We start from the raw sequence: 14,169 nt of genomic DNA, 5'->3' as shown, positions 1-14,169 counted from the left end.
GCATGTGTCTTAAGTTAGTCTAAACTTAAGTCATTAGATGGGTGCTCTCAGTTCCCTGAGTTTTAACAACAATAGTCCAGTGATATTTTATGAAGCTTTTAAAGGTCAGATTGGGGACAAACCGTTTTAAAAAGTAATTTCCCTTCTATGATCATTTTGGTTGCTGTTGACTTGCGCTGCATCGGAGTGAGTGAGAGACGACAACATCTACTCTATTTGAGCTCTGTGAACATATAATCTAAGGCCGTGGTTCATTCTTTGTTCATCAACAGCTGACCAAGACGCATCAAGGTCCATTTAGTAGCACATTAGGAGCTTTTCATCAAATCACATGATCTTTGTCAGATGAGATTTGGGGCTTTTTATAAGCCACCAAAGAGTGAACAACTGAAGAATGTTGTCTGAAAAAACAAACAACTTTGTGCTGACTCAAAGTGGTGGAAGAAGTATTCAAGAGAAATTACATTATATGTATTAAATTATAAAGGTACCTAAGGTAACAATGGATGATTGTTGGTCGTTGTTTATGAGGGTTATAATAAATTGCATTATCACTGATGCATTAATGTCTTATAAGATTATCGGTACCAAAGAAACAATGCAGAGTTAAACTTTAATCTAGAAACTACCAATAAACTAAGGTTGGCAGGTAAATGCTGTGCTGTTAGACAACATACTTCCCTGTGAACTGAAGAGGAAAAGATCTATGACAGGATATCTGTCATAGATAGGAGATAACGTACAGGTACCTAAAAGTGCTTGAGTAAATGTAGTTGATTACATTCTCACTGGCCTTTATCCCTCCGCCTGCCCATAGAGATAAAATCAAACTGTTAATCTGAGACATTAGTGATATTTGTAGAGTAGTGTAGAAGCCCCATCATTTCCATTTGTTCAATGAGCCATGCCAGACGTGTACAGACTGAGCTGTATCAGATAATAAGGTCACTAGACTATTAGTCATTAGATGTTTACTTGTGTGTTCCTGTTAAAACTCCAGTTGTCCACATAGTAGCTGTTTTGTTATTTAGCACAGACGACAGGCCTGTGTTTACATGACGATGGAAGGTGAACTACATCAAGTTTATTCACAGCCACGTTAACGGATGGTGGAGTTTCCCGGTCGAGTGTCATTTTTCATTTTTATTGAAGTGAATGCATATTGAGAACAGACATACATGAGCAGGAAATCACTGACAAGACAAAAATACACCAACTGAAAAAGGCAACAGGATTCGTTGACAAAATCAAGCAATTTTATGAAAAAAAAAAAAAAAACACATTAGTGTATTTAGTATTTACTATAAACAGTATTAAAATGAGATAAGGTCGGTTAAATGTGTTTTACAAGGCCTATCAACCAGTAACTGCTCGTGTTAAAGGAAGTGATAGGTCTGGAGCAGCCAGAAGAAGTTCACCACAGACGGCGCGGATACACAAAGTGTCTCTTTGAGCCGGTGTAACCCGCGGCGCGCTGCAACGTCACACACACACCCTTTACATCGGATGCGTCTCTTGTCTGGTTTGGCTTCAGTTTCTCCTAATGTGAATCACTGTAACAGACAAACTGTGGCACGAAACACAGACAGAAGCAGCTCGGCTCCTTCACACGTCAGGCTAGAGATAAACTGGCAAAAACCATTATGCTGTGGCTTTAAATGTTTCTATACTTGAAAGTTAGTTAAGTTTAAAAAAAAGAAAAAGAAAAAAGGATGCTGCATAGCGCTTCTGGGTGTGACAGTTTAGCATGAATATGTATGTACAGTAATAAACCTTCCCAGTTATCTGAAACATAGAAGATAGGACATAATCAAAGGTAGATACGTAACTTATTGTGATCTATATTATATATATATATATATATGTATATATATACAGTACTTTTGCTGAACTCTGTGTAAAGCGTGATTGTTTTTTTTTTCCCCACTTGTGACTAAAACAGAAACGCACTGTGTATCATCCTTTTATGACTGATCAGAGTACAGTATAACAGTGTACTGTACATCAGCGGCATCAGTCCTGTCAAGTCTGTCGAGCAGCCCTTAGATACGCTCACCGACTTCCTGTCACATCCACAGAAATCAGCATTTATCCATCATGGTGATAAAAAGAAAACCTACATTTGAACTGGTAGGGAGGAGGATATGTTGCCATGGATTTGAAGCAGTAACCGAAGAACTCTGATGATGAATCCGTTTCGTGCCCTCCAACTAAAGTCTCTGCAGCTGTGAGGTTTGTGTGTGTGTGTGTGCAGGGCGAGAGAGGGGGGGGGGTTTAGTGACCTGTGTGTGTGTGTGTGTGTGTGGGGGGGGGGTCATCTGACAATCAGTCAAGCCCGGGGCAGGTCGTGCTCGATGCCGTCAGAGCACGGCTGCTGCATCTGCACCACCACGGTCTCCACGGTGACCTCCTCCTCGCTGTCGCTGCTGTCGAGCTCGTCGTCCTCGTACTCGGACGACTCCGGGTCCTGCTCCGAGCGCGACGCCCCGGACATGGTGCCGAAGGAGTGGGCGCTGGTGGAGGCCAGGGAGCGCAGCAGCGGGGTGCTCTCCGACACCTCCTCGTTCTCGTCGGGGCCGCTGTCCCCCTCCTCCGAGTCGGAGTCGGAGTCGCCCTGCGAGGGGACCACCTTCTGCTTGCACACCGGACACGTCTTCTTAGTTTTGGTCAACCAGGGGTCCACGCACTTACTGTGGTAGGCTGAGGAAAAAACAAGGACAAGGTCACAGACCCCATGATTGGAGCTCAATCAAGTAGCCAATTGCTGCCAGGGGGTCCAATGTGGCCCCTGAGGTGAATTTGCAAGGTGTGAAAACTACACAGAAAACAGAAGAGGCATAATATTGTCAAAATTGCACAAATATTTCTCATGAAAGGTTTTGTAAAAGGATAGTTCACCAACTCTTCACATCTTAATAATGTACTTCTTTGCGCTAGATACAACAAACAAAGCAAAATGTAGAGTTGATTTGAATTAATTATAGTTTATTACACTGTTATTTTACTAGTCGGGCCCACCTGAGATCAAATAGTGCCGTATGTGGCCCCTGAACTAAAATGAGTTTGACACCCCTGCACTAAATGAACAACATGGACTCACCGTGAGAACACGGTAGGACTCGCAGTTTGTCTCCCTCCTCGTACTCGTCCAGGCAGATGGCACAGACATCGTAGTTGTCCCCTGGGTCAAAGACAATTTGTCTGTCAGAAACTGCTTTGTTGAGCAATAATAGTAATACACTAACTCCTTCTTGGCCAGTGGGAGTGTGTTAATGTCAAAGAACTATGCAAACTCATCCCAGGCCCTGGTCCGAGTGCAATGATCCACCATGACCCATGCAGTTATGAAACATTATGTATTATTAGAGCTAATAACAGGGTTGTATCACAACACACTGCGCTGTGTGGACAGTCAGAAGTCACTTTTGGGACATGGCTAAGGAGTATTATTGGTACACAGAGGATTAAGTGGATGTTTATGTGTTTTCCTGCTGACGTCAGGGTGGGTCCGTCACGTGTCGGCCATTTCAGGAACTCAAGTCTGATTTCCTTCAACTTTTTGTACGACTTCTCCAAATAAAGCCTGTCCCCAGCACCCGCCCATCCAGAGCTCTGCCTGCAGGCACAAAAATCGCCGCTGAACTGCCAGCGCTGCATTTTTCCTGACGTTACAGGATACCCAGAGTCTCTGTGTGAACGAAAAAGCTCAGGAATTTATCAACGCACTCCCTTTTCAAATTCCACAGCGTTCTTCTCCTTTTCCTTCCCTTCCTCTTCTCCCCCGGCCTGAGCCGAGAGGGAGGGAGGGAGGGAGGGGATTGAGGGCTAGAGCGGTGCTGTGCGGCCGGTGTGTTTATGTAAGCTCTAAATGAGCATGTTTTCCCCGACTGGGCTGTGTGTGTCCGTGCCAGGGCTACATGTGACCGTATAAGGATGGGGAGTCACATCGACCACAGCCACCCCTACTCCCACCCCCACTCCTCTCTTTCTCTTTCTCTTCCTCCTCCTCTTCCTTTTCTCTCTGAGCGTCAGCAGCTACAACTCAAGGTAATGTTTGTCAATTCTGCTCACTCTCCCTCTTCACATGCTCAACTTCTGTCTTTCCCCCCTCCCAAACAACACCAACATCATCAACCCAGATTTTTTTTTCTTTTTTCTTTTGTAATTTTATTATTATTTTTAACCCAACTCTCTTCTGCCTTTTCTTTTTGACGTTATTCCAGAGCAGCCTCCATCTTTTCCTCTCCGTCTCCCTCCCCTCAGGCCAGTGTCGGACCGTCGGGGTGAGGGAGAGGGAACGTTTATGCAGGCATGGATCCAGTATACACTCAGGAAATGCTGAACTGTGGCACTAACTGAGCTATTCTGAGGCAGGCAGAGAGGGGAGAAGGTTCAGTCACTTCCTGAACTCAAAGACCGCTCTGGGGAGATAATGAAGACATCTGGGTATCATTTGTAATGTTGAAATACAAAAGGACATGATGACATTTTAAAAACGTATGCAGACTTGATGCAGTTTTTCTCAAGGACTCAAACACAAGCAGTCAGACAGTTATCTGAGTTTTTTTTAAACTCCTAGGATCAAAACTTATCGGAAGGAGAACCGAAAGTCAAACCAATCCTCAAATTGTCCATTGTTATTATCCTTTAGCCCTACACATATAAGGTCCTTACCCTCCTTACACTACCTGAGCTCCTTGCTACGATCCAACCATGAGATGTTCTTCACCTTAATGTAACCTCGCTTTGCTGAGCATAAATCTGTTTGCTACAATTATTTTTAACCACATTAGATCTAATGTAATCTGTAACTGTAGGATTTTTTTGTGTCGTATGTCTCAGGCTAGGTCTTATAGCCGTAGCCAGTCCTCCGCGCCAGCACCACCCAGATGAACGTGTCTGATTGCTTTCAATCAATTTTTGTTTTTATTGTTTTTATTTAAACATCATTCAAATGGTGTGTGTGCACTGACCACTGAACCAGCCCAGGGCTCCAGTGTCCAGTGGTGCAGCAGCATCCGATTCCCAGTCTGGTCCCGGCTCATTTTTCTTTCTCACAGAACAAATTATCCACTTCCTGCTGATCAAAGTTCCTTCCTACTGTCGACGTTACTCGCTTCCTCTAGAAGCCACGGCCGCAGATCACCATGGTAATGTCATTACTGTGACCTACACATGTGAGCAGCTGAGGTTGAGTTTATGAGTCTCACCAGTAACAGTGCATGTGTCACGGACAGCACGAGTTTAAAAATGGAAATAAAATGGCTTTCATGTGCTCTTGCTCTTGTTTTTTTTGTTTTTTTTATAAGAACACTGTTTCCTCTCTCCTCTCAACTAGTCTCGACAGTGTGCCCTGTAAGTGTTTTGGGCTGAGCCACCTTTGAAGTTGGGTAGTAAAATTGTTTTTTTGTTGTTTTTTTTTCAATGTTTTGGTAGTTGTGTTTTTTTTTTCAGATGTTGGGAATCCCTTACATTTACGTATTGGGGGCCAGTAGCACATCTTTAAAGGACTTGTGAGCCGGTGCAGCTCTTCTCCCCCTCTATTTTTCATTAATCAACCAGCCTGCCAGCATTCCTGGCTCTCAGAGGAACCACGCTGTCCTACTGAACTTCAGCTGAGCAGTGAATGTGTGTAGCAGAGCGAGAGCGAGAGCAAGAGCAAGTGAGGGAGTGAGCGAATATAAAGAAAGGGTGACAGAAAAACTGAGTAAAAAAGGAAAAAAAAAAAAAAAACACAGTCAGTCGCTGCTTGAGCCAATCAGACGAGGGCAACCGGCAACTGAGGCCGGTGAACTACGAGACAGAGAGAGGTCCTCTGTACTGACATCAACATGCCTCACACACCGACGGCTGAGACACTGCAGCTGCTCTGTTCAGTGTGTGTGTGTGTGTGTGTGTGTGTCCTGCCCATGGTTTGGAAGCAGAAAGCCGTGGAGCGGGGTGGAGTGACTCATCGTACGCAGGGAGGGATCAGACTGGAGGTCAGGGGTCAGAGGGAGAGTCCGGCCTCAGAATCTGTCCCAGTTTTCTGCAGTCGCAAACATTTGCAATTTCCAACGTCGGTCACTGTCGAAACCCCCCCCCCCCCCCCCCCTCTCCACCCTCCACCCTCCCGCCTCCCAGAGGGCCAAAACTCACTGTCAAACGTCAGGCTTACAGGCTAAGTGGGGATGACGCAAGGCCCCTGCAATAAAACCAGAGCGTAAGTCAAGTTAATGGCAGAGTGGCGCTGTGCTCTGACAGCCGTAGCAGCTGCTATTACATAATCCTGTACATTGACACAGATCTTATGTTGCTCGCTGCTGTTCAGCCTTGTATTGTGGGCCAATTACATGAGTACCATGGTTTTTCACCCTGGCATTGTGCGCCATCCATACAGACCTTCTTTTGTGTCGTTGTCTGCTGTTCACATCAGCCTGTGGACTCTTATTTTCATACATGCCAGTCTGACGTTACCGGCCGGCGCCTCCCATCGCCACCTCTGGCCCAGACCTTCACCAGGACTGCACGTCGGAGGCTAATAAAATATTAACAGCAAATGTGGACGGTATAAACTAAATCAAAGCTCGACAACAAGCAGCAGCAGCAGCAGCGAGAAATAAATCGACTCACTAGGAGCTTGTCCATCACAGTGTTTGCAGAGGTGAACAGAATCAGGAGATTTCTCTGGTCTCAGCTCCTCGGCCAGAGAGGGTTGATGGTGGGCAGACACACTCATCAGCACAAAGGCATCCTGCCAGCGCAGCAGCAGCAGCAGCAGCGGCAGCGGTGGTGTGGCTGATCAGCTGGTTAACATCTTCCTGAAATGACTTCACCGGCTCAAAAGGGACATCACACCATGTTGCATTTAGAAACTCTCCAGGCGTCCTGATTCATACTAACGCAGCACAAGCGCAGACACAGAGACGGATACACAGGCGCGCACCCTGTGATGCCACCTACAGGCTTTGGATGAGAAGCTCTGATGTTTTGATTTTGGCGGCTTTAACTATTGTCATCGCAGCCAGAAAACCTCTCTCTCTCTCTCTCTCTCTCTCTCTCTCTGCAACTTCAGCGCGATTCCTCCAAGACGGCGTTCAGCGGCCATCGTTGGAGGCGCAGCATCAGACGAGCCAGATTGTTGATTGGATCTTTGCAGTGCACGCTGCTCTTTGAACAGCGTTTTCTAAAACAGACTTAAAAGAAAATAAATAAATAAATAAATATAAAAATCACCAGCGTTCCACCAGTGGCTCTGATCTTTGCTGTGGACTTTGAACACATGGAAGGCTGCAGCTTTAGAAGCAGCAACACAACATCACAGTGCTCCCGTTCACTGTGGCTGCATCTGTTCAAAGCCCCCAGAGTCCAAGCTCAGCATTATCCACTGTACCAGAGGCCAAGGGCGCCATTAGGCATCCTTCCCACTCTGTGCTACACACACACGCACACACACACACACACACACACATAAACAGACATATTACACACATATGCGCGCGAACCGATGAACCCCAAGTTCAGGCAAACTGCCGAAGAACTTGGTGGGATGGGAACTGGAACAGCAGCGAGTGACTTGTGTGGCACTGAGCTGTCCCACAGCAATGCCACAGCTGAAAAAAAAAAAATTCCTAATGTGTCACAACATGGGGCTTATAGGAAGAAAAAAAAATCACAGTCAGCACGCCATAAACAATGACCACTGGTGATCTGATGAGCTTTGCGATACCACTGTCTGTATATAGAGATGTACAGCGAGCCTGTGGCCACATGACCACACCACTCCATGTTTCATCAAGCACTAACAGACTTTACCAAACTATCTTAGAAGACTGTTCCACTGATTTAACACTGCACATCACCTTATCAGTATTTTTTTTATCACTTTATTTTGTCTCTCTCACCTACATTACCCACAAAGCAACTTGGTCGCTGACAGTTCAGTCAGAAATTCTAACGTGTTGTGTTAGTGGCGTCTCACGTAGCCTTGAGCATCGAGCAGCACAGATGAGATCATTTCTCTCTAATAGATTTTTTTTTTTTTAATTTTAAAGATCTTCACATCAGCATTGAATAGCTCCTTCTGGGAACATCGGGAAACACCTTTTCTCACATAATGCATCTGTAATCACGCACGCCCCTAGCAACAGTATCTAATGTGAATTTTAGTTTATTTTGGTGGCAGCCAGATACTTATCTCATTTCTATGACAAATATGCTGATTATTGAATATTTTGGTTATTAGAGGACTCAATTTCTAACAATATGGCCCCAAACAGAGGCACTGCCCCGCTGATCTCAGGCTCTCCTGTTACCACCACCCAATGCTTCAAATCAGGGCACTCGCTTCCTTGCCAAGCTAGCATTGCTCCAGAGTGCAGGGCTTAAAAGATGATTAGGTGGAGATTTGGAGTCCCCCCCCCCTCCCCCCCTTCCTGTGTCACCGAACGCTCTGACTCAGCTCACAGGAGCGCAGACGCCGCCCCGGAGGCCGTTTCCTGGACATCTGAACTCTCTGTAGAGGCCAAGGTCGACTGTAGCGGCGGCTGGTGGAAACCCTGAGTCAGAGTGGGGCGCTGCTCGTAGGCACAGCCACCCGAGCGAACGAACCACAGAGCCTGACATGACACACATGCACACACACAAAAAAAACAGCCTTCTGAGCAACACACACTGCTTTTAGCTGGTGTGTTGCATGTGCATCTGTCACTGCCAGGAGGGGAGGAGCAGCTCGGCTCATAACCCCCTCAATTAGCAGCTTTGCAAGGGGGCTACTTATTATGCACCACCCGTAGTCTATAAAGCTCCCTGGTGTTTCCCTCTGCACAGCTGATTGTAGTCAGAGGCTTTCCAGTCTGCAAAATACAGCAGCCGGAGGAAACACAGCCGACACAAAAAGAAAACCTCTAAATACACAGACAAGACTGACTTGACCATAGCACACTAGAATTTGCATTGCAAAACGCTGGTATAACCAGAGTGACCCTTGTACCAAGATAGAGGGGGAAGTCAAAGGTGAAACTCTGAAAGAAAACATTTCCAGTCCAATGTGTCAAACCAGAAAGCTTCACACTATTAACACGCTCTTTGTTATTGTCCCTAAACACAAACACCAACTCCCACTGTACATTTTGGTTTGAGATAAACCAAAATACACTTAACTTTCAACCTCTGGCATGACTGAGACTACATTCCACACTATCAGTCATGTGTCCGGTCTCAACAGAGAGGAGCTCTAATCTGCCACAGAGCGCTTTGTGGAAAAATCAAGTCCATATTAATCCGATTAGCTCCGAGGTGCAGAGCTCGAGGGAGGAATGATGTGTCGTAATTCCCCGATGACATCTCTCTTCTGGGCCGAATCATGTGAGAAGCAGCAGCACGGCGAGGAGGACAAAAAAAGCATCTCTGCAACCTCCGAGGCCAAAGGTTACCGTTACAGTACAGGACTTTTGATCTGTGGTTTCGGGAACACAGGACAATCCTGGTGAAGTAGAGAGTGAGGGTCCAGCACGCAAAATGAGATTTGATGAACTATTTACTGGCAATGTTTTTGTTTGGTTTTTCTGCCTCAGGAAGAGTTTTGTTGAGTCAAAACTTCACCAATAAAAAGTTAAGGTAAAAAGTTAAGGGAGCTCCGTCTCTGTGCAGGTACTTTTCCATTGTGTACTTGTTTACTTTTCCGCATCCAGCATTTAATCCCGCCAGGATTTTATAGATGTGCACAAAACCAGCTTTACCTCTTAAACTCATCATTGCACAATATACTGTAACTCTAAACGGCCCCGCATGTTTATTCCAGACTGTAAACGACTTTGATTTAAACGTTACAGTCTAAATTGAACAGTTTAGAGCGATTTACTTCCATACCTTTCTTGAACTTGTGAATTGGAAGTTTCTTTAGCTGATCTTTGCGCAGGCGACTCCTCCGAGCTCTGTGTCGGTCCTGGACAAACTTGGTGATCTAATCATAGCAGAATAAAAAAAGAAGAGAGAAAACTGTCAAATTCCTTTCAAATCACTTTACAAAAGACAGACACACGTACACAGAGACCTACTGTCCAAGTGATGAGTCCAATTAGAACTCGTACCCTGCAGTTGCACACCTCAGCCAACCCGAAAAAAGCTGCATCACAGCTAAATTTAATCAGAACTAATGGACGCTGATAACTAAGTAACTGCTGAAATGCACCAACCATGAAGACGACAATGAGGATGAGGCAGATTCCCACAATGATGAGGAAGGGTATCAGGTAGTATTCCAGAGGCAGGCTGAAGTCCGGCATGAGAACCACGTGTCCCCTTAGAAAAAAAAAAAACCGCACAGAGCCGTTGTCAGGTGAGGGACATATCAGAAGCATTAAGCTTTGGCAGTGGCAGATATAATAAAGTCATTAAGTTGAATAAAAGCAGCATTTTCTCATTGTGGGCTGCCGCACTTAGAGGGATGGTTTGGGTTTTCCGATGAGGGGTTGTGTGAGGTAGACAGTCCAGAGTCGGAAGACGAGAAGAACTATGTCTTGCCGTGCATGGGGGCCACCAGAAAGATATGTGTTATAGACACTTAAAATTGTCCACAGAGACTAATCTAATATCCATTTAAATGTCAACTCCATCCAGCATTAACACACTTTCCTTTGGCACTATATTTGTTTCTGGTGGCCATTCCTGTTCATTCATGTCTTCTAAAATAAGGAAGAAAAAAAAAAAAAACACAATCCCCTTAAGATATTCCCTCTAGCGTTGTTCACACAAAGGTTCCTCTATCAGCAGAATGACTTTTCACATAGTTAATTAAAGGGATATGGGCTCTGCTTCTGTTCACACAACTCCCTGTACAGCGTATCTCTGCTCCAGTCAAATTTGTAAAAGCTAATTTGGTCCAGACTGACAAAACTCTGCCAATACCATGTTTGGTGTTCATTCCTCTGACTGCAAAGAAGTTGGGAATAACGCTCTTGTATTTGGATGGTATCTGACATGACACCAGCTGATTTGAAAGTGGAGAAATTGGAGTTGAATGCTATGACTCTCTGGGCTCCTCTGACAGGCTGAGACATTTCATTACTGGATTATCACCTCAGCAGCAGTGACAACACATGAGATGACAAATCCTCTGCATTGATATATTGCAGTGTAGTGACATTATACAATAATATTAGAATAAACTCATGGCTAGAGAGCAGAGAATGGAGAAAACAGACAGCTGTGAGTGAGCTAGCGGAATAAAAGGCAGCAGTCGTCTCTTTATGGTGTTTGAACTGAGAGTCGTTAAAGGGGAGAGTGAGAGGAGCCGCAGAGGAAACTGTTTCTATTTATACTGATGGGTAGAAAAATGAGATTTCGGTTTAGACTTACCCCTTGTCATATGTGTAGTCCTCTTTCAGAGAGTTGGCAGTCACCTCGCTCACAAACACAGAGGGAATATCGATCTGCTTCATAACGTCCACTGCACACAGAAAGGCACAAAATTACCCGTGCAGAATATCACACGACTGGATATCAATACTCACTCAGCTCCAGTGATGATGTTGAAGCATATTGTGAATAAATGAAAAATTAATGTTATCAAACTTTCCTCACAGGCCACTAAGTACCGTTTAAACCACATTTCAACAATCGTCATCAGCTGTTAAGAGTTTACTCAGTACAGCTTTCATTATTTTGGACATGAAGATCATGAGATAGATTGTCAAAATATATCTTTTAATAATGGCTTAACAATAGTTTGAAGCAAAAACCATCTACCGTAGTCCCAGATTCTGAAGTGTAAGTCTGCAAGATTTTTGCATTTTGGACTGCTGGTCAGACAAAGAAATCTATATAAATATTTAGACTGGGGCTTTGGAAAGTGTGTTGGTCATTTGTTGCAGGCCCAGGTTGAACACTAGAGAAAGTTGGCTGGTGTTAGCTGCTTTTTCCAAGTTCAAAAAATAAATGTGCATCTCAAAACCACAAATATTCTGCGGTCCCAGGGAGAGCATGTCTGTAAAACCTGTACCAAAAACGAGTGACCAACTAGTTCTCTGTGTGAAAGGGCAGCACACGTTGGGACTGTCTGGCTCGGGTAATACAGAAAAAAACATTAACACAACATTAGTAAAGGTTGTGGGGAGGGTGGTTCAGTTTCCAACAACAAACACTTTGGCTAAAACTTACGGACACTTAAAGTGACATGGTGAAATATCTAAACAACTTGCAACTTGCTCAGAGTATAAAACCTCTTTTGTTTGTGAGATTTACTCCTTGGAAAACAATAATGAGGTCATGAAGCCTCCTGGATAATTCATGACTCTGCTGCAGCCCCTCAAGTAAGAAAAGGGGGACTGACATAGTAGGCAAGGCTTCACTGAAGCCTCCTAAACAATATCATGTCACGAAATGGATAGAGCGAGGACAATATAGAGTCATCGGGAGAAACTGCCTTGATCACATCCTTCCCTGAGCATATCTTGGGACATTAAATGGGTTTCTGCCTGGGAGGCTGCTGTGTTTTTCTTCAGGCTCACAGATGAGAACAAAAAAAGGTACATCCTCTGTCAACAGAGAGCTGCGTGAACAGGCAGCTATGTAAGATGCTAAATGCTTCTGTGTTGGCACCCAGAGGAGGAGCTGCTAACTTACGATCGTTGGATCCCATGCTGATTAACTCATCGGAGTCCACATTGTGAACAATGGCTGCCTTGTACCCCGCTTTCTGGGCATTGAGGACCTGAGGAGACAAAAAACACTGACGTCATGTACAATCTTAAAAAGGTGAAGCCTATTCACCAACAACAGCTTTAAGACTGTACTGCTTCCAGTTTAAGGACGCTGCTGCTGATATGAAATAATTTATGACCTGGCTTTGTGGACTGAATCCTCATCGGGGCAGTGAACGCAGCTGAATTTTGTTTGTCGGCATCTTAATTACAATAGCAGTCTGAGAGGACGGCAAGAGACCACAGATAGCGGGACACAGCGGCTCCACTGGTCTCACTCGACAACATGTTTATGATCAGTTTCCCAGGAAATGTTTGCAAAACGAAAGATGTTTGCATTTTAACGGCCAGCCAGCCCGATCCTCCGTGATAAACACAAACTGCTTGTCCAACCTGACTGAGCTGCAACTGTAGATCCAAAGCAGGAAGCGTTTGATGAAGCAAAGGGAAACTGAGGCTAAAGGAGAAATCTACACGGTTGAGTTTTAGTGGCAGAGCCAGCGAGACGGTAGAAAGGCTGCACTATTGTAGGAATGTATGACAAATGTTGATATCAGATCCAAAAACATCTCACACTTTCACCTCGATGACTTTGCCTACCAGCACCTGTTCTTGTTGCGATGTGCTGCATTTCTTATTTTATTTTGAAAAGGTCACAGGTTTTAATTTCATTCCCATAAACCTCTTTTGTGTTACCTTAAACAAAACACTGAGAACGAGTCAAGGCACAACTTGTGATGCAAATGCAAAAAACGACCTCTCCACCAAGAAAAAACGATAACAGAAAGCAATAAAATCATTATTCATCACTATATCAATTTATTCCAGTTTGAAAGCTATTTTCTTTTTCTTTTTTTTTAAAGTTTGTAGCTCTGTCTCTCTCATGACCAGGACTAGCTCAGATAGTTTCCCTTTGTGTAGCTGCCTGTGTGTTAAGTGTCTTAACTACTGCATTAGTGTGCCACCATGTCCACAGACTCACACACATTAATCAAACATGTGTCTCTCCAAACCTCTTCAGAAAAAAAGTGAAGCTCTCACTTCAGCACAAAAACAGATGCTGCAGCGTCCTGAGCGTAACCTGTTTACCGTGTGTGTGTGTGTGTGTTTGAGGGACAGTGCAGCTGTTATCCTTTAAAAGGCAGCTTTTCAAAATCTGACACGATCTATATATTTGAATTCTTAAAATGAGGATGAGGATTTTTCAAAAGTCTGGGTTGAGTTTTTTTGGACAGTCTGTCATGTATACCGACTGTTAAAAAACTCTGGGTTTTCACTCAGCTTGCAGCCGAAAAATATAAATTTAAAGTTGTGTTATAAATGTGACAGTGATTATATAAATGCAGTATGACAGCTATCTCCACCAGAAATGAACACAGTTGAAAAATTCTGGGGGACCAAACACATCTTTTTTTAAATTTGGCTGCCTTCCTGTTTTTTGAAATATATGATGTTGAATCTTGTCCATGGGATCATTACACTTTTACAA

The 14,169-nt window shown here is 44.3% G+C and overlaps 1 protein-coding gene across 1 annotated transcript in view; it reads right to left on the bottom strand.

The window, feature by feature from the left end:
* Positions 1-1,962: 1,962 nt before the first annotated feature.
* rnf13 (ring finger protein 13) overlaps positions 1,963-14,169 on the bottom strand; it is a 42,264-nt gene continuing 30,057 nt past the window's right edge. The window contains exons 5-10 of the mRNA XM_083970491.1: positions 12,604-12,691; positions 11,338-11,428; positions 10,176-10,281; positions 9,850-9,943; positions 3,101-3,181; positions 1,963-2,700 (exon numbers count right to left, since the gene is read on the bottom strand). Of these exons, the coding sequence (XP_083826617.1) occupies positions 2,330-2,700; positions 3,101-3,181; positions 9,850-9,943; positions 10,176-10,281; positions 11,338-11,428; positions 12,604-12,691 (831 nt within the window). The 3' untranslated portion in view covers positions 1,963-2,329. The remainder of the gene's footprint in view (positions 2,701-3,100; positions 3,182-9,849; positions 9,944-10,175; positions 10,282-11,337; positions 11,429-12,603; positions 12,692-14,169) is intronic.

This window comes from Trachurus trachurus (assembly GCF_905171665.1).
Source record: "Trachurus trachurus genome assembly, chromosome: 4".
NCBI lineage: Eukaryota > Metazoa > Chordata > Actinopteri > Carangiformes > Carangidae > Trachurus > Trachurus trachurus.
Note: the sequence above shows the minus strand (reverse complement) of the source record. Positions and strands in the feature narration are given on the sequence as shown.